This window comes from Sceloporus occidentalis, unplaced genomic scaffold (assembly GCF_023333645.1).
Source record: "Sceloporus occidentalis isolate IW3139 unplaced genomic scaffold, rSceOcc1.0.p SCAF_5, whole genome shotgun sequence".
Taxonomy (NCBI): Eukaryota; Metazoa; Chordata; class Lepidosauria; order Squamata; family Phrynosomatidae; genus Sceloporus; species Sceloporus occidentalis.
In genome coordinates this window covers 103,876,778-103,897,950 of record NW_028316985.1, presented here as the reverse complement: position 1 = coordinate 103,897,950, position 21,173 = coordinate 103,876,778, and the positions used below count along the sequence as shown (strand labels likewise).

Below are 21,173 nucleotides of genomic sequence, written 5' to 3'. Positions count from 1 at the left end.
TGTTCTAGAACAACCATTTTCTCTCCTCATCTATGACATACGGTTAAAAAATTGATAAAAAAACCTGAGTCAACTTATCCACAAGTCAATGTAAGTACTGTATGTTAACTCTTATTTAAAAGAAGGAACCATCCCCTGGTGAAAAGCAAGAGTATAATCTGTCCTGAAAGCACCGAACCCCCTCTACTCTCTCATCCATCAAGTCTTAAGAGTAAGCAGAACGAGTTATGTCTGCTGGAATTTTTTAAGTTCTTTGACATTGTTTTGCTTTGCTTCATGCTTTGCTATATGCTCCTAAGTTTTACCCTCAATCTACAGGTCATATCCTTGCCCTCAACTTATACATGAAGTCAACTTATAGTCGAGTATATACAGTATTTCCCAAACTACTTCCAAATACATTTGAAGGGTAAAGACACACATATGAATAAATTATTCATTTACTTACACTTATATCTCACCTTTCCACGACACTTTACAACAAAGCAACCATGAAATGTTTGGGAAAATAAACTTGGGGTCCGAAAGATAAGCTCACCAAACCAATATTTCAGAGAAGAATACTCCCAAAGGATCGCCACTTTGCTTAAAAGGGTGGAGAAATCCCAGAACTTGGTCTTAGAGGATGATTTTAACAGAATTATATAGGACATCCTACACATAACCCACATAAGCAGCTCTTCCCCACCTCCCAAAAAAATCAGATTTACAGTAATGTAAGTTTTAAACAGGCATACCATCACGTTTGAACCCATTTTGAAGCAATTAGTGACAAGGAATAACTAGGTCAGTCATTCAGGCTAAATTCAAGATGTGAAAACTCAGAGAAATGAAGACAAATGGCTCCTGCTGCTCAACAGCCTTTGGCACTCAAAATTTACAAGACATAAAGTTCATTAATAATGCCAGTCCATTTTTATATTTCCCTGTATAATCACTAGGCAACAACCAGTTTAGAAAATTTTGTGCCACAAATATATTTGTCTACCAAAATGCTGTATACAAATACTATTGTAGAAAGTTAATTTGGAGAGCACAGAATGAATAGGATGAGAAATTTTCAGTTCCAAATAAATTTGTTATAAGGCATGCTGCAAATTTTAAAGAAATAGAGAGCTATCTCTGAGCTAGAGTACACTCCAGCCTACCTGAGGTTTTTTTTCTCTCCAAAAGGCCACAAAATAAAACTGGGCTTTCCCCCATATCTTCAAAATTTCTGGAATCTTTATATCTCTATACACTACATGTATTCTTAGCAAACACTAGCAAAATGTCACAAAAGATGTTGTACACTACTACTCTGATGCAACCAGTCATCTCAGAAAACCAGCTGTCATTATCTTTAATAGTTCTCTTTCTAAGTGACCTCTTTGGGCCAGTACCACAGGCCAACCCTACAGTATCCTGCCTATGGTTCTGACATAGTTCCATTCATAGGCTATGCAGCAATAGGCATGTGTTCATAGGTAGCTGTGTGCCTGTTACTTGCCACCACCAACATGTCTACTCTGTAGGCCTTCACTGTGGCCTGTAAGAGCAGAAAAAGATTACCTGGATACTCCCATGAGGCAAGGCTTCCCCCTTCCAACATCAAAGACCATAGCAAGGGCCTTCAAAAAGGATGCAGTGGCAACAAGTAAAGGGCATTCAAGCCCATGTGGTTTCCTGGCTGTAGCAGACAGCAAACAGACAGGGTTTTTAAAGGGCCCTTTGGGCTACAGTCAGGCCAGATCAGCAGCCAGACTGGCAGATCCCAACCTGGACTATTTGCCTGGATCATTGTGGTACAGGACACCAGGCCGGAGGGAACACAGGCCATTTGGCTCGTGTATTAAGCACCTTTGTGGAGGTGTCATTTTTCTTGGCCTTGATTTAAATCAAAAGTGTATTTTAATATTTGTTGTTGTTAACTACCCTTGAGTGGCCTGTAACTCATGCCAACCCTGTGGATGAGACTTAGGTCCTGCAAATTCAGGCCCATGGCCTCCCTGATTGAATTGAGCCATATAGCATGTGGTCTTCCTCTCTTTCTACTACCTTCTACCTTCCTGAGCATTATTGTCTTTTCCAATTAATTATGCCTTCTCATGATACGGCCAAAGTACCACAGCCTCAGTTTCATCATCATGGCTTCCAGGGAGAGTTCTGGTTTGATTTGTTCCACAACCCAATTGTTTATCATTTTGGCCATCCCTGGTATCCTCAGCAATCTTCTCCAGCACCACATCTCAAATGAGTTTATTTTCTTCCTGCCTTCAAAGCTGTACATAGTGATGGGGAATAAAATACACATATGAAATTCTAAAAATATACAGCTGATATTTTGTTTCTGGAATATGCTAAGACAGTACTATTGTAAAATCTATGAGAACACATTTCTGCCACAGTTCTGACACAGCAGTGTATCTTAAGTCACTTGTTTGATTAACTTTCAGTGACATGGACCTTGTATCATTATCAGGACTAAAGAACCACTAACCTGTATTTCCAGTTGAACTGTAAACTTTACTTCCACAGGGGAGAATGTATTTTCCCAGATACTGTTCAACCAACAGACTTGTACTTTGTCTTATGTTCCAAAAAAAAAAAGAAAAAAAGATTGAGACAACGTAAGTTACAAGCTTAACTAGTTTTCTTTTGAAAGCATAAGAAAATGTTCTTAAAGAATGTACCTTAAATCAACAATTTAAAATTAACAGAGGCAGTGTGTATTAGTGTATACTAGGGCACTAATAATCTAAAATAGTAAAGCACCTCTATCTTTTTTTCTAACTTCCAGTTTCTCCATGAAGGTCAAAATGAGACTGTCCCAATTTATCCTCACATTTATCCTGTCAAGTAAGTTACTCTCTCAAGCTGAATGAGGATATGAACTCAGGTTCAGTGGGGCCTTGTTACCCACAGGCCTGCCATCTGCGGGGATAGGCATCCACAGATGGCAAGCCCCGCAGTCCTCAATGGCGGTGTGTGCACATGATCATGCTAGTACCACCATTAGGGGCAATGGAACTTGAGGTCACACTTTTTTGGTATCCATTGTGTGTGGGGGGCTCCACAACAGATCCCCCATGAATAGCAAGGTCCTATATATGCAATGTCACAGTAAAATGGTGTTTCTTATTTAAAATGGCAAAATCAAACTTTGTTGGGGGGGATTTCAATATTTTCATGCCATAGATGGTTAAATCTGTGGATAAAGAATCCAGGGATGTAGAGGGCCAACTGTATATAACAAAAGCATATTTCTAGAATTTTTAATTAAAGAATCAGCCCAAAAAATCTTGGGTGAACTTATCCTTAGGTCAATATAAATACTATACAGTGCGTCCTCGCCTTACGCGGGGGATCCGTTCCGGATCCCTCCGCGTAAGGCGAATTCTGCCTATGTTCAAGCCCCATTGGAAACAATGGGGCTCGTGCGCGGCAGCGCGGTGGCGCGAGCGCGCGTGGGGCGCAACGGGCACACACGCCCATTCAATTGAATGGGACGCACCGCCCCTTCCGCCCCCGCGCGCGCCGCAGCTTGAGCGCATATGCTCAAGTCCGCGTATGGCGCACCCGCGTATGGCGAGGGCGCACTGTACCTTAACTTTTATCAAAAAAGAAAAGAAAAGAAGGAAACATCCCCTTCTCTGAGTAGACTGGTGAAAGGAAAGCATTTAGTCCATCCCAGGAGAACCTAATGGGTGGTTGAACACCTGTGCAAGAAAACAGTGGAAGCGGCAGCAGTTCTTCGGCGTTTGCCCTCTAAAGTGCATCAAAAGAAAAGAGGTGGGTCAGTGTTTCCTTTATGTTTTCCCAGGATTGAAGAAGCTCTTGCCTTCTGCCACTCTACTAAGAGAAGGAGATGCTTTCTTTTTTGATAAGAGTTAATACTGCACCTTAACTCTGGCCCTTACATCTTTTTTGACATGTACATATTTTCTTAACCCCTCCCAAATCTGGTTCCGCCCCCCAACATATCACACTCATCATTTACTGTACAATAGTTCTCTCCTCATTCATCCACCCTTCAGGGTGAGCACAAACAGTTATGCCTGCCGAAACTTTCTATGTTCTTTGGAATTGTTTTCCTTTGCTTCATCCTGAATATAAGAATACTGAGTAGGAGTATTCCCAAATATGCTCCATTTCTATCAGAACATCCCACTTATTTTTGCTATTAGTGGGATTGGTGACAAATCCGCTAGATTTGCAGAAGCACATACTTAATTGTCCAGAGATTACGATCTCATTTCTAAATATACAGAACACTATCATGATTATTTTAAAAGGAATCCCTGTAAGTGCACCCTTTGCATTCCTGCAATCCCTGTGCTCCACCCCACACAGAAGTAGTTTCCCAGTACAGCTGCATCACCGAGGTTAAAAGAGTAACATTTTTGGAATCCAATGCCCAGAATGTTGACTAGGAGATTCTGGGAATTGTCCTGCAAAATGTAATAACAACTTTCGTGAGCTCTGTCATGTTGTGCTTTGAATCTTCGCAAGTTCACGCAAAGTATCCATTCTCAGGAGCACACAACAACACCAATAAGCACCACAACCTGCCTGGGACACAGGAGACTGCCAGGGCAACTCATGAATTTAATTTCTTGGTATTACATGTAGTGGAATTCCCTTTCAAAACAGCTAATACAGGGAAGAAATGAATGTGTACAAGCTCATCTGCATTTCTGATCTCATCTTCCTTGTTGACTGAAATTACATACTACTTACAGTTCAGTTATTCAGCATTACTTACTGTCTCAAATTCTTGTACAATCTACTCACTAAACTGCTCAGTCAGCACAAGTGATTACAGACCATATAAATGAAATCATCCAATTTCATCTAGAGCAAGTGTCTGCTCAAGAAATAAACAGTTATACTTTTATAATACAAACTCGCAACTTACTGGGGACGAGGAAACCTATTGAGGTGTAGCTGTGCTGGCCATACAGCAAAATACAACACACTACAAAATCCACAAACAGGCGATACCTTTACTGGCCAGCCAAAATGCACAAAACACATAGTGCAGCCTTTCAAATCTCCACCGGCTTCTTCATCGGGCAAAACATGTTAGAAAGTTTAAAAAGAAATATGTTTTTAAAAATCACACAGGAGGAAGAAAAGGTGAGTGGTGTTTTGTGCATTGCAGCTGGCCAATAAAAGTGTCACCCTTTTGTCAATGTTGTATTTTATTTTATTTCGTTGAGACCAGTAGACAGTTCCACAGTTCCCAACATGCATAGGTTGCTTCCAATTTGTACTATCAAATTACAGCACATTTTACTGCAAGATATATTAGAAAAAAGGAGACAGACTGGTGTATTGGTTTGAGCATTGGACTATGACTCTAAAGACCAGGGTTAAAATCCCTCCTCAGCCATGAAAACCCAGTGACTTTGGGCAAGTCACACACCCTTAACCTCAGAAATCCCCATGATAGATTCACCTTAGGATTGCTGTAAGTCAAAAATGATTTGAAGGCAAACAACAACAACAACAACAACAACATCATAAGGAAAAGAGCTTGCAGCAGATGCCATTTCCCCCCTAATTCCCACAACATTGCACAAACAGTACAAGGCCAAGATCTCTGCAAGTAACATTCAATAAAGCCCTCAGGCAAACCCAACTTGCCACATGAGTGAAATTCTTTCTAACTGTAGAAATACCAGAGGTATTTTTTCATTTGTTCTTGCCCAATTTTGCCCAAAGCAAGTTTCAAAGTATTCTCAATCTTGTCACAATATTTTTCAAATTCAGATTAACCATACATTTGGACAACATGCATATTTCACAGTACTGGCGGATTTAGTACACTTTGTAAAAGAATCAAGCAATTCAGTGATGTCCTGCTGTATGTTTAATTTCATTTTGTGTTTTTTTCCCCCTCAAACCACACCAAAAATATTTTAATGTCTAAAGTACACTTAGAACAAATAGCTTACTTTCCAATTCGGGGGAATCTAAATCTCAGTACACATGATACTTGTGAAATATCTGGGACACTCATTAGCTCAAATATACATATTTCTGAATACACATCTTCTTACAACTCCTGAGAACTAAAAGGTCCCCATAAGGTACAAAGTTATTCTCATTCAGTCCAATCTGTAAATGCATATAGCTAATAATAGATTAAAAATATAATAATGAGCAATCTCAGTTACGTATACCCATAGCAACCAATTATTGTCACTGTATGTCTTCAAGTCACCTATCATGGGGTTTTCTTTGCAACGTGTCTTCAGAGGGGGCTTGCCAGTGCCATCCTCTGAGGCTGAGAGAGTATGACTTGCCCACGCTCACCCAGTGGGTTTACAGAGCCAAGCCAGGATTCAAACTCTGGTCTCCAGAGTCACAGCCCAACACTCAAACCACTACACCAGGCTTGGCAATAAACTGAGACAAAATGAATTGACTCTGTGTTTAGAAACAAACAGACAACCGATTCAGATTATCTCAGATTGTTAAACCAAGATATGTAAAAGACTGCTAGACATGAGCAAAGCCCCTTCCTTCTCTTCTTCATTTTAAGGTATGATTAAACCAAGAAAAAAAAATAAGCAAAGTTTATGGTTCAACCAAGCTGTTAAGTCTGATTATTCATGCTGGAACAAGCAATATTTTGATGCAGGTTTACAAATAACTGATTTTTACTAACTATTGTTTGGCATGATGTCTAAACTCACACAGCATATTTACAATCACTGCACTGCACTGACAGAGGCCTCTTTACCTAGAAACCAGAGTGATATGTGGATGGGAAATGAAAGCAGACAAGCAGTACTGAGCCATGGTATTGTTGAATTAGGTGTGACCTAATACCTGAAATGAGCTACACGTATTGATTAACAAGTTGCAAAGCTCTTACTGTTCAGCATACTGGTCCCAATTTCAAAATGAATTCACTCCTGCAACAGGGCTGTTGCATACACAGATAGCTTTGAGTATATATGTCATCACACAATACCATTGTTAACATGCTGAAAAAGAACGCTTACCAGAGATTAACTTTGCGCACAAAGAAAGCAATGGCCTATGGAAAATCCAAGAAAACAATGCAATGATATCTAGCTTAAATCACTGCTGGCACTAACTGCTCAAAGGTAATAATAAAAAGCAAGTAACATAGGAACCATGATGACTATTTTTCATCTTCAAACAACTCATCTGTCAGCACAACTGTCCCAGTCCTGGGAAAAGAGCGGGAAATAAATAAATAAATAAATAAATAAATAAATAAATAAATACAAAAGTATTTTGCAAAAACATTATGTTAAAATAGAATCGGATACAAATTCTATCATAGCTGATATAATTTTTAACAACCTGAAAAAACATCTTAAATGGCCCGAGGAGCAGAAGCAGCTATGACCACAGTCCACAGCTTTTTAAAGAATTGCCAAGAATTATTTCTTTTCTCGGAAAATGTATACAATCAGTATATTCTCTGATTTGCAAATCACTTCACAGATATATGCTTGGTATCCTCTGGGGTTTGGTTCCCAGACCTCCCATGGATACCAAAATCCATGGATGCTCAAGTCTCATTTTGTACTTTGGGGTAAAAATCCATGGATGTTCAAGTCTCATTTTGTACTTTGGGGTATTTCAAATGTCCAGATAAGGATACTAGAGCGTGTTCAAAGGAGGGCGACTAAAATGGTAAAGGGTATGGAAACCATGCCCTATGAGGAACAACTTAGGGAGCTGGGGATGTTTAGCCTGAAGAAGAGAAGGTTAAGAAGTGATATGACAGCCCTGTTTAAATATTTGAAGGGATGTCATATTGAGGAGGGAGCAAGCTTGTTTTCTGCTGCTCTAGAGAACAGGACCTGGAACAATGGATACAAGCCTCAACATTGGGAGGAACTTCCTGACAATAAGGGCTGTTTGACAGTGGAACAGACTTCCTCGGAGAGTGGTGGAGTCTCCTTCCTTAGAGGTCTTTAAGCAGAGGCTGGATGGCCATCTGTTGAGGATGCTTTGATTGAGATTTCTGCATGGCAGGAGGTTGGATTGGATGGCCCTTGAAGTCTCTTCCAACTCTATGATTCTAACACATAGGGGTGGCTCTTTCTTAGTGGTTCTCTAACTCAGATCATCCAGGTGTTTTGAAGACTGAGAACAAAAACTCTAACCCATGTTTGATCAGATTCAGACCAAGTCTTCCCACCACTGTGAACATGTGAGGGGTGCCTAGTTATGTGCTTTGCAAGGCCTAAGCTTCTTGGCTACGACCAGCAAGTCCATATCTATTCCAGGAAAGGGTGCCTGTCAGCATTCATGTTAACTGGCCTTGTCACCACTCTGCTTAACAGATTAACCAGGCTTTAACATGATTGCCAACTCTAGTTGCTAAAAAAAATTACTAGAAAGTACAGGAATCAACTCAGATCTATTAGACTCCAGAGACAGACCAATTCAATCATGTCCTCTCCCCTTCAGGACTTAGCTTTCTTAACTAAACAAGGAAGATATCAGCTGAAACAGGCCCTTGGTAGCCACAGGCACTTGAACCATTCTCCTAATGAGGGGATTTGCGTATGGACATTTAGTCTCCCAACACAACCACTTCTGAGACCACCTCAAGCAACTCTGACAAGGAGATGGTTAGACGGGGAATAGGTGGTACACCAACAGAATTCACCTTGAATCCCATCTGAGATATATATCCAATAAATAAATAAAACTGTTCTATCTTACAACCCTAACATGATTACAGACACCCAGACCTCACAGATTTCCATGCAATTCTCTTTAAAGGAGTGGACAAGGACAAAGATTCACAACCAATGTCTACAACTCAGCTCAGTATTACATAATACTATTGGAAGAGTCAGGGAGAAAAGTAGCAAAAACATGAGCAATCCTGATTCAGAAGGTCTGTTAAGTATGCAAAAAATAGCAACGGTAATAGCTCTAAATTACATTGAACAAATCTGTGCTTCGTAAATCTATATTTAAAACCAGTATTTCTAGGTAGTGGCAGACTACTTATAGTAGTTTCAACAACAGAAGCCAAACTTATTCTACTAGAGTCTTCCGAAAAATTGGAAGAGATTATTTTCTACCACCAGCCATTTGAAAACTTGGAATTTATCTAAAATGTTAAACATTCCTCCTCCCAATGATTTTTTTAAAATAATGTTTGTGGATTCTTCCACAACCAAAAAGAAGAGCCTAAATTTAAAACTGAACACAAACTGATATCATCTAGTTGATTATCTCAGCAAACCCTGAATTTCAAGCAAATGCTTCCCAGAGAAAAGAATAGTTTGGCACTCTTATATCAATAAAAATGTGAAATACACCAATATTTTACTTAGCTTTAGAGCTTGTTTTAATGTACTTCATGAAACCAGGAGAGATAATTTGTTCAGATAATTATAGAGGAAGTACAACATATACACATCCAAGGTTAGAATTACGTTAACCAGAAGATGTTTTCAACCAGAAAAGGGTGGCTATTGAAAGAGCCAAGTATCATGCATTCATTATAAGAATAAATTAAATTCTTGTCTCACACAGGAGGAGTCTTCTAAAAGGGTGGAGGAAGAGGAGCGTTATTCAGCTAGACTAGCATCTGACTCATTAAAACCAAAGCCGCCAACTAGCTGAGGAAAGATGTAGCCAGGCATGGCAAATGCCAGTATACTCACTATAAATTTTTTTAAGTCCTATGCAGTTCATATGTTTATAGGCCAACTTGCAGCCCACAGAGATCCTCCAGGCAGCACTTCCCTTAACCTTCATCTTGAAGGCACATAATTCTATTCCCCAGAGTGGTCTAGCGTAAGAAGTGCCAACCAGAGAACATGCCCAAACTTCCCCGTATTGTATTGCCAGTATCTCTTAGAAGCAATTGTTTATTCCAATATGTAAAGTCACTGCAGATCCACATGAAGGAACACATACGAAAGAGCCAGAAAGAGTTACAGGAATGTCGTTTAGTCTCTTTTACTAAACGAATTAATAAAAGTTTCCCAGGGTCGACCATCACCTTTAGACTTTAATCTTATCCACCAACACTTTTCCCAGTCTGCGGCACCATTAAAAGTCCAGTTCACCCTTCTCAATCGCCCGAATGAGAACAGGAGAACTGGAGAGGGAAAGAAATCTAATGCACTGTGGCAAAAACAAAGAACCACAACAGAATGCAACCACTGCCGTTCACTACTTTATGTCCTCTTTGTCATTGATGATTATTCTGCACAACCATCTTCCCATAAATGTCCTTCTCCATCAGTACTGCCTGCCTCTGAGGTCCAACATCTTAAGGCCAAAAAGATGACACATAGTTTTAGGGGGTGATTTTTCATCCCCCCCCCCCACCAAATTAATCAGCAACCATATGAGTCCACTTTGAAGACCAAAGAAGTGATATGTCATTGAGAGTAGGAGCAGTTTGCACAAATACTGTAGTTATTTTTCCCTCCCCAACTGCTAACAGTTCCCTTGATAAAACATTCCAGTACCACATCAATTAATATAAAAAGGCAAATAGGAGATTATGATCAGGATCTCCAGTGTATCTATCATGTCTAGTTTCTAAGGAAAAGGAGGGAGGGTTAACACCTCCCATCTCTATACATGGGATTCTTGGAACCAACACCTTACGAGAGATAGCCATGTGGACCTGTCGTAGCAAATACCAAGGATCCTGTGGAACCTTAAACACTACCAAATAAATATAAGTATGGATCATATAAATGATATAACACAAGTAATAAAAGTATAAATAGTTGTTTTAAAGTGGCATAACGCTATGGGATTCTTTTAATGAAAGAACAGTACTACAGAGTATCTAGATTGCTAGATTCTGTATGTGAAAAAGAAAAACAATGCTGGTGCTGTTAACAGTATCATAATTCAGACATTTCTCCACCCAAGAAGTAAACAAGGTACTGTTCCTGGAATTCAGTCAGTAACCTGTGATGTATGTATTGAATCCAACAACTGCTACAGTGGACCCTTGGTAACCGCTGGGGTTTTGTTCCAGGACCCCAGCCTGCCCCAATGGATGCCAAAATCTATGGATGCTCAAGCTCCATTATATACAATGGCATAGCAAAACGGTGTCCCTTACATAAGACAGTAAAATCAAAGTTTGCTTTCAGGAATCAGGATATAGAGGGCCAACTGTACTTCCCAACCATCTCTGTGCTTTACTGAACATGTCCGACTAAACTGAAAGCTGAGACAAAACATGGCCAGAAACAAGATGCAGAAGATAACCATCAAAAGATGAATACACACCTTTGCCAGTTCAAAAGCAGACACTCTACCTTCCCAGGTACAGCAGCACCCAGTAAATAAAAACAAGCCCAATGGCAGGTGGCTATCAATCACATCGCAGAGCAGGGCCTGGCATGAACAACTTCCAAGTCATAAAGAGAATTTTTCCATTCAGGTGTACCATTACGCAGTTACCTGTCCCCATTCTCCTTCACTGATCTGACCAGGCGATTTCTCCCTCTCTGAGTCATTAGTTATAAACCCACATCCATGCAAATAATTCTCCATTTTACTTCTTCTCCTCAAGTAAAGGGGAAAGAACAGAGGCTGGCAACCTTTACTAACCCTCTCCTTTCAGGGAAAGGAAAGAACCGCAGTTACCACCAAGGAGGACTGCAAGACCAGGACCACAAAGACCCATCTGTGTTGTGTGCCTTCAAGTCAATTCTGACTTAGGGTGACCCACCTACTCTGGGGTTTTTCTGGCAAGATTGGTTCAGAGGTTTGCCATGACCTTCCCCTGAGGCTGAGAGAGTGTGACTTACCCAAGGTCACCCAGTGGGTTTCCATGGCTGGGAATCGAATCCTGATCGGCAGAGTCGTACTCCAACACTCATATACCACTATGCCACGCTGGCTACACTGCAGAAATGGTGCAGTTTGACACCACTTTAGCTGCCATGGCACCATCCCACAGAATCCTGGGGGCTTGCGGTTTTGTGAAGCACCGGCGTTCTTTGGCAACGAAGGCTGAAGACCTTGTAAAACTACAAATCCCAGGTTTCCGTAGACTGGAGCCACCACACTTCAAAGTGGCATCAAACTGCACTATTTCTAGAGTGTGGACGCACCTGGAACTTTTTCAAAGGACACCCTTGAGCCAATTCCAATCTCCCTCAAGAGCTGCTGGAAGGATTCCTGTTGTTTTCCACCATCCCAGTCTTCAGAAACAGCTTTGAAGTCAAGGAAAGGGAGGCAGAGGGATTCAAAAAGTCATGGGAGGGAAGGGCAGAGACTGCTGCAAAAAGAAAAGGCAATTAATACATCTAATTTCCTTCTGAGAGGCCGGATATAAATAAAAAATTATTATTATTGAGGATGGAAGTAATAGAATGCATTTTAACATACGCTGTGTTTTAGATTATATTTTATTTGTATTGCATTTTATTTGATATTGGAGGCTGCCTCGATCCTGCAGCAGAGGCGGCATATATAAATATATATATATAAATATAATAAACATATATAAATACAATTTTATTATTGTTGGAGATGTATTTTAATATATGTATTTAATATACATTGTATAAATAAATTTTACATTTATTTAAAATATATATATATTTATTTATAAATATTTATTTATAAAACAAATCTGTTGCATTTTATATAAATATAAATAAAATTTATATAAATTCATTTTATATTTATATAAAATACAACATCTATTAAAATTCATATATTAAAATAAATGTATATAAATATAAATAAAATTTTACTATTATTGGGGGGAAGTAATAGAATGTTATAGGCCTATAAATATATATGAAATGTTATTATTATCAGGGAGGGAAGTAATATAAATATAAATAAAGTTTTTATCATTATTGGGGAAGTAATAAAATGCATTTTAACATATGTTGTATTTTATATTATATTTTATTTGTATTGCATTTTATTTGATATTGCAGGCTGCCTCGATCCTGCAGGAGAGGCGGCATATAAATATAAATAAAATTTTATTTATGATATTATTATTATTATTATTATTATTATCATTATTTCTTCCCCTCCCTCCTACCCCCCCCCAAAAAAAAAATCCCCCAGCACCCAGCCCTGCTGCTTCTAACACTACAGCGTTGGACTCTGGAGTCCTGGGTTCAAATCCCGACTGAAACCATAGGGGTGACCTTGGGCAAGTCACACTCTCTCAGCCTCTGGAGCCAGCCTGCCAAGGAAACCCAATGGCCAAAAGCCATAAGAAGGCACCCAACAACAACAACTACAAATCAATAAAATTAAACCTGGAGGGGGGGAATACCAAGTGACCCTATGCTGCCTTATATACCTTCCATACTTCCCTCCCTCTTTCCCTTCCTCTGGGACAAGGCTGCCTTTCACTCCTGAGAGTGGGACCCTCCACTCCCCTTCAGCCCTGTCCCACATTACAAATAAAGGGGCGCTTGCTCTTCCTTTGGCCCCTCACCTCCTCCTCTGCTGCGCAGACGAGCCTCTCAAGCAACGAAGGAAGGAGCCCGGCAACTCCCTCTGCCCCAGTCCCTCCTCCTCCTCTGCTCTTCCCTGCCTCGTCCGTCTCCGCCCGCAGCGTCCGAGCAAATGAGCCTCTGCCCAAGTGGCTCCTCTCCCCCCTCTCCCAGGCCACGCCCGCCGAGCTCCAGCTCGAACCTGATTGGCCAGCTCTCCCTAAAGCCCCCTTCCGATTGGACGGAGCCAAAATCGAGGGACAGTTTTTTATTTATTTATTTATTTTAACAACCCAAAACGGAATCCGATTGGTTTTCCTCCTCGCTCTCTTTCTGGACTGTCAATCAAAGGCAACTTCCTAGTTCTGAGGAGAATTTTTTTGGGGCGGAGTGCAAAAAATGAGGGAAGCGCAAGGCGGGTTTAAGGGCTGCTCTGCGTCCACACTGGAGAAATAACGCGGTTTGGAACCGCTTTAACTCTTTGTCTGGCTCAAGACTGATGGAATTCTGGGAGTTGGAGTTTATAAAAATATAAAATAAAATATAATAAAATATCAAATTAAATAAATAAAATTAAATACATTTATAAAAATAAAATAAATAAGAAAATAAATAAAATTTATAATTAAAAAATTAAAATTAAAAATTAAATAAAAGTAAATAAATAAAATAAAATTTATAAAAATAAAATATTTAGTGTTTTTTAAAAAAATAAAAAATAATAAAATAAAAATAAAATATAAAATAAAATAAATAAAAATAAAATAAATAAAATTAAAAATTAAATAAAATACATTTATAATGAATAAAATATAAAAGTTTATAAAAACAATAAAACCACAACAAACTCCAACTCCCAGAATCCCATAGCCTTGAGCCAGACAGAGAGTTAAAGCACTGCCAAACCGGGTTATTTCTCCAGTGTGGACGCAGACCTGGATTCGAATCCCGCCTCGGGTCAACTCTCTCAGCCTCAGGGGAAAACAGTGGCAAACCCTTCTGAATAAATGTCCTTATGAAACACATTTAATCAAAAATAAAAGAGCATTTCCTCACAAGTGTGTGCCCGCGCCTTCAATTTCCCAGAGATTTCTATGGCCCCCATGAATTTCACAGGCTTTTCTGAGGCAATCGATACTCTGAGATTATTTTTTTGGGACTTCATCTCCCAGAAGCCTCAGCCATGTTGGCCAATAGTCAGGTATTCTGGGAGCCAAAATCCCTCGAAAAGCTAAGTTTGGGGGAACCACTGCAAGTCTAAACTGATTTTGCCAGTCCTATCCTCTGTAATACACTTGTCCCTCCATATTCGCTAGGGTTAGGGGCACAAGACCCCCATGAATATGGGAAAACCGCAAATAACAAAAACACCATGTTTTTGCCTAAGAGGACCACTCTCTAGGGATCTCTAGGTCCTCCAGTGCAACTTTTAGTTAAATTTGGTCAAAGAGTTGCACTGGAGGACCGAGAGAACATATTAATCAAATCCATGAATAATCAAATGTGCAAATATCAAAGCCAAGATATAGAGTGATGAGTGCATAGGCTACAGCACCTGATATTCTCTGGGGGTCTCCCATCCGAATACCAACCAAGACCGGCCCTGCTTAGCTTCTACGATCAGGCTGGATCTGGCGCTGTAAGAGCCAACCCAGGATTGTTTTCACACGAGCAAAATTGGAAGGGTCATCCAGGGCATTAGGGACAATTTTGCATTTGCTTTTCAGATGACATTGTGCACAAACCTGTCAGAATCCAGACAGAAAGAGAGGTGCATCGGGGAACAAGGATTTTTGCAAAAATACTGTGTTTTCATGTCCAGTTCACTTACGAATTTGCTTTCTTCGCATAATTGCAGCAGTCTGAAAACCATGTGCCAGATTCTCCCTGTTCCTAGATTTTCCATGGTTCCTTGCTGTGCCAAAGAGAAAGAGGTAGCCTTGTTCTTAAAAGAATATCTATATCTCAGGCAGTGGTTTTCAACCTTCCTAATGCCGCAACCCTTTAATATAATTCCTCATGTTGTGGTGACCTCCCCGAGCAGTGTCTTGGTTCCTAAGACCATCGGAAATATGTTTTCCAATGGTATAAGGCTACCCCTGGGAAAGGGTTGTTCAACCCCACCGACTGAGAACCGCTGCTCTAAGGGAGCAGCTGGTGGAAGAAGGCAGAGAGAGGAGACATTTTCGGATTCCTCCTGTACAGGAGGGAGAAATAGAGGATATGTCCTGGAAAAGGAGGGCATCTGGGAGTTAATAAATAAACAAATAAATAAAACTTTTATTTATATCCCGCTTTTCTGTGACAAGACAATCAAAGTGGCTTACAACACATTAAAATCCACATTTACAAAATTATATCCCAAATTTCCCCCCACAAAAAACCCAGGATTAAACAAGTTACAATTAAAACATCTATTAAAAACACAATAAAAAATACTGCAAGGACAGAGCGGTGGGCTGATACATGATGTGGGGGCAGTCATTCTTTGGCCGGGCACTTTTATTCAGGAAAGGCCTGCCGGAAGAGATCCGTCTTGACAGCTTTTTAAAAGCTGTCTAAGCTGGCAATTTGACGGATCTCGTCCGGCAGACCGTTCCATAGTTTGGGAGCAATTGCAGAGAAGGCCCTCTGGGAGGTAGTAGTTAGTCTGGCTTTTAAAGGCTGCAATAGATTCCTCCCAGAGGACATGAGGGTGCGGGGCGGATTATGTGCGAGTAGGCGATGCCTCAAATAGCTTGGACCCAAGCCATGTGGGACTTTAAAGGTTATAACCAACACCTTGTACTGTGCCGGGAAACTAATAGGCAGCCAGTGAAGAGATTTTAAGATGGGTGTTATTCGGTCACTCCTAGTTTTGTTGGCGACCAGCCTGTTTGCCATATTTTGCACTAGTTGAAGTTTCCAGACTAGGCACAAGGGTAGCTCCATGTAGAGCGCATTAAAGAAATCAAGTCGTGAAGTTACCAGTGAATGTACACAGTTTCTAGGTCCTTTGCTTCCAGGAAAGGGCGCAGCTGGCATATCAGCCGAAGCTGATAATAGGCGCTCCTGATCGTCGCAATCACCTGATTTCTCATGTGAAGCGATGGATCTAGGAGCACCCCCAGACTGCGAACACAGTCCTTTGTGGAGAGCGTGACCCCATCTAGGACTGGAGGTTGCAACCCTGTACCTGGTTTGGGGGTCCCTACTGTAAGTACCTCCGTTTTGTCTGGATTCAGCCTGTGTTTGTTTTTCCTCATCCAGCCCATTACCGCTTCAAGACACTGATTGAGGGGAGCAATGCCATCTGTTGTCATAGCTGCTGATTGGGACATGGAGAAATATATTTGGGTGTCATCAGCGTACTGATAAAACCCTGTCCCATGTCTACAAATTATTTCCCCCAGCGGCTTCATATAAATGTTGAATAGCATTAGGGACAGTATGGCACCTGGAGGGACGCCACATTTAAGCTCCGTTTTTGAGGAGTGACTGTCCCCACGCATCACCCTCTAGAATCTACACGAGAGGAAGGACCAGAACCACTGGAGTGCACTGCCACCAATTCCTAACTCTCCCAGGCGTTCCAAGAGGATGTCATGATCTATTGTATCGAAGGCCTCTGAGAGGTCTAGAAGCACCAACAGGGTCACGCTTCCTCTGTCAATGCCTAGACGAAGATCGTCAGCCAGAGCAACCATGGCAGTCTCCACCCCATATCCTGTCCTGAAGCCGGTTTGAAATGGGTCTAGATAATCGGTTTCATCCAAGATGACTTGGAGTTGAAGGGCGACAGCCCTCTCAATCACCTTGCTAAAAAATGGAAGATGAGATACAGTCCTGTAGTTCTTCAAATCCAGGGTCCAGGGAAGGTTTTTCAGAAGCGGTCAGATATTTCCAAGCTTGCAACAGGATTTGTCCTCATCCACCTCATGACCCAAATTCGTATTCGACCCAATTTCTTGCCTAATTAATAAGCTTTTCACCCGTTGTTTTTCTCTGCGTGTGATAAGCATTAGCGAATTTGATTGCTTTTCCGGGATGCCAACACTTTAACCGTCAAAGAGCCTGGGCTGGACTGGGCTGCCTTGGTCCCCGGAGGGCCAGAGAATGCCAGGGCCAGGGCAGGAGAGGCATCAGGGACCCAGGATGGCGGACTTCCCAGCCAAGTTCAGCACCAGGACCAGCAGCCCTGAACACATTTCTAAGCAGATTTGGAGGAAAGACTCTGAGAAAATAGCCAGCCAGTCAGAAAAAGCAACCACATCATCCGCAACCCAGGCCTCCTAACTTTCCATCTGGAACAAGGATCACATCTGTAACCAACGTCTTGTGCTGCTGGAGGAAGAGAGGGAGGGAGAGATGGGGAGAGGGAGGGGGAGGCAGGGAGTCTGTGTCATCTCTGATTAGCAGAACCAGGAAGGGAAGCCTTAGCAGGCTCTCTTCCTCTGGGCTGTTCTCCATGCAGTTGCCTAATAACATTTAAGAGCTATGCTCCATCCAATGAGATAAAGTAGCTGATGGGAAACTCTGGTGAGATACAGACCGCTCAAAAAGGGCGTTCTTCTGCTGCCCTGATTTGCTCCACGAGGAAGCCACAGTGGACAAACTGTGTGGCTCCATCGCGGAACAAAAAGAACCCGCAAAAAGCAGGTTCTTCTTGTGGTGCTTTTGTGACGACGCAAGGCGCCAATGGCACACTTGCAGCGTCACAAAGGTGGCAGGACGTGTGGACGCTACGCATCCATCACGTCAAAATGGAGGCACCCGTGTGTACAGGGTGCCGCCATTTTGACGCCCCCATCATGTGCTAGGGGTGAGGCCGGTATGGGGGCAGCACAAAGGCCCATTTAAATCGGGGCTCTGTTAACATAGAGGTGACTATTCCTCCCCCAGCACCTTTTGTTGGATCGATCCCATGTGACAACTGTGCATGATTTGTGAACATACCACATTTAGCAAACAGGGAAGATGGCAAGAACATGGCAAGGTCAGGTAGACAACTATGTCACATTTACCAAAGCACTGCAAGGCGTGACTTTGTACAATCACAAGCCATTTGGTGGTGGTGGCTGTTCAGTTTTGAGAAGAGTTTTCTTCTTTCATGTGTTAACAGGACTTCAAAGATATTCAAAGAAACAAAACGTTTCATAACTGCACATATGTCGAAGGTGGAGGCCACAAAGCTATCAAAAAACGATTGGGAAATATTTGCAAGATCTATGAAAATTTTGCCCCCCCCCCCCCCACAAAACGCATCAGAATGGTTAAGAACAATAAATAAATAATAAATAAAATAATAAATAAAACTTTTATTTATATCCCGCTCTTCTGTAGCAAGACAATCAGAGCGGGTCACACTAAAACATCCACATACAATATCATACATAAAATTACAACATCTCCCCTTAAAAAATTTAATATATTACAATTAAAAGAGTTTTGAAACCCATTTATAATAAACATAATATAGGCAGGGTGGTGAAGGGGTAATCAATCTGTGGCCAGGAATTCATGCAAGAAAGGCCCATTGGAGGAGATTCATCTTGACAGCTTTTTTCAAGCTGTCTAAGTTGGTAATTTGACGAACCTCATCCGGCAGACCGTTCAATAGCCTGGGAGAAAAGGTCCTCTGGGAGGTTGCAGTTAATCTGGTCTCTAAAGGCTGCAATAAATTCCTCCCAGAGCACTGAAGTGTGTGGGGTGGATTGTATGGAAGTAGACGATCTCTTAAATAGGTTGGACCCAAGCCATGTAGTGCTTTAAAGGTAATAACCAACGCCTTGTACTGAGCCTGGAAACTAATAGGCAGCCAGTGGAATGACTTTAGGGTTGGTGTTATCTGGCCACTCCTAGAATTTCCAGTAACTAACCTGGCTGCAATGTTTTGTAGAAATTGCAGTTTCCAGACTAGGCAATAGGATAGAGCGCATTATAGAAATCAAGTCGTGAGGTTACCAGTGTATGTACTACAGTTTCTAGGTTCCTTACTTCTAGGAAAGGGCTCAGCTGGCGTATCAGCCGAAGCTGATAACAGGCGCTCCTGATACCACTGCATTCGCCTGGTTTGTCATGTGAAGCGAGGGATCTAACAGCACCCCCAGACTGCGAGCACAGTCCTTTGAGGAGAGCGTGACCCCATCTAGGACTGGAGGTTGCAACCCAATACCTGGTTTGGGGACCCCTACGGCAAGTACCTCCATTTTTTCTGGATTCAGCAAGACACTGACTAAGAAGAGAGATGCCATCTGTCATTGAAACTGTTGACCGAGGCATGGAGAAGTATCTTTGAGTGTCATCAGCGTACAATAACCATCAGTCTAGCTATGACTGGGAGAGGTCTCCAATCAAATTAAGCTTCCTGAAACCCTCCTCATGGCTGGTAAATGTGAACGGCTGAAGCTATGCACCTATTAGAGCCACCAGTTTGCTTGGCTTCATTACAGGGAGGAAACCTTGCTTCCAGAAACATGAGTATTCCTTAATCCCAAAGACTATCCAAACTGGGAATATCTAAGCTCAGCATCCCATCACTCACTACAAGGTGAAGCAAAAGTTTTGGTTCTAAAAATTCTGGAAGCCATTTGCAACCTCACCCTTTTCTTTTTGGGCACTATAAACATTGCAGAATAAATTGTTTTCTTTCCAGTATATCAAGTGAAGCTTCATGAAACCCTTCTCATGGCTGGTAGATATGAATGGCTGAAGCTATGCACCTATTAGAACCACCAGTTCTAGGAATACCTCTCAGTGCAAAAATGTACAGCCAAATTTCACTCCTAGGACCTTGAAGAAACCATGCAAATGTTGAAAGGGCTTTTCCTCTTAATTTTAACCCAATGGACAAATGAAAGGATTAATTTATATGTAGATTCTTCAAGGGTTTGTTGCTGACAAAGTACAATTTTAAGCATTTAGAGTGTCCTAGGAATAGCTATCAATTCCGAAAGGTACAGCCATATTTCACTCCCAAAAGCTTGTGGACACCATGCAAACGTTGGAGACCCCTCCCCCCATTTTAAGCCTGATGGACAAATGAAAGGGTTAATTTAAATGTAGATTCTCTCGAGGGTATATTGCTAATAAGGTACAATTTTAAGCCTTTGGCCTGTCATAGGAATATCTATCAATGCAAAAAAATTTGCAATCATATTTGATTCCCAGGAGCATTTCGGGAGTTCATCCAACTGTGGTTTAAACAGACCATGGATGATGCTCCATGACTTCTATTGTGATGCGCTTATTATTCTATGGCAGTTAAGGTACCCAGGATGAGGCAGTTAGCTGCTGATACATGTTAAGAAAAGGCAACTAATGGCTGGTTATTTCAAGTCTTCATTATTCTAGCCGCCTTTCTGGGAAGGGAAGCACGGTTTGCGGGATTTTCAGCCTCAGATAACAACTTGTCTTCAGTGGCAGGGTTATATTTGCTCAAGGGAATGGAGGAGGAAATTTAATGTTTAGCAAATCTCTTGGGTCAGCCTTGGCGGGACAAGGCTGACCAAAGGGATTTGATCCATTCAAGAGAGTAGGCCAATTGGTTTAAAGGAGGAGGAAAGGGTGGTAGGAGAGAATGGATTCATCTGGAAGATGAGAAGATCCAGAGGGAATGATCTAAGAAAATCTAGAGGGAACCATCCATGAAGAGTCAGACCCCAAATGTCTCACTGCGTCCCAACTGCAGCTGTAGAAAGTGGAGCAGATTTGGATAGATAAAAACACATTTACACATTTCCTCCAAACCCTTTTCTT

At 41.4% G+C, this 21,173-nt stretch overlaps 1 protein-coding gene across 9 annotated transcripts in view; it reads right to left on the bottom strand.

Annotated features, from left to right (window-relative positions):
• LOC149312614 (protein kinase C and casein kinase substrate in neurons protein 2) overlaps positions 1–13,585 on the bottom strand; it is a 68,655-nt gene extending 55,070 nt beyond the window's left edge. For 2 of the 9 annotated variants that reach the window (XM_089524994.1, XM_089524992.1), the window contains exons 1-2: positions 13,439–13,585; positions 2,480–2,568 (exon numbers count right to left, since the gene is read on the bottom strand). Coding sequence is in view for 4 of the 9 variants with exons in the window: in XM_089524986.1 (XP_089381112.1) it covers positions 11,778–11,802 (25 nt within the window). In the remaining 5 variants the exon portion in view is untranslated. Of the gene's footprint in view, positions 1–2,479; positions 2,569–6,995; positions 7,075–11,777; positions 11,919–13,438 lie in introns of those variants that run through there. The other 7 variants (XM_089524995.1, XM_089524991.1, XM_089524993.1 and 4 more) reach the window with 6 other exon arrangements.
• Between the last annotated feature and the right edge of the window lie 7,588 nt (positions 13,586–21,173).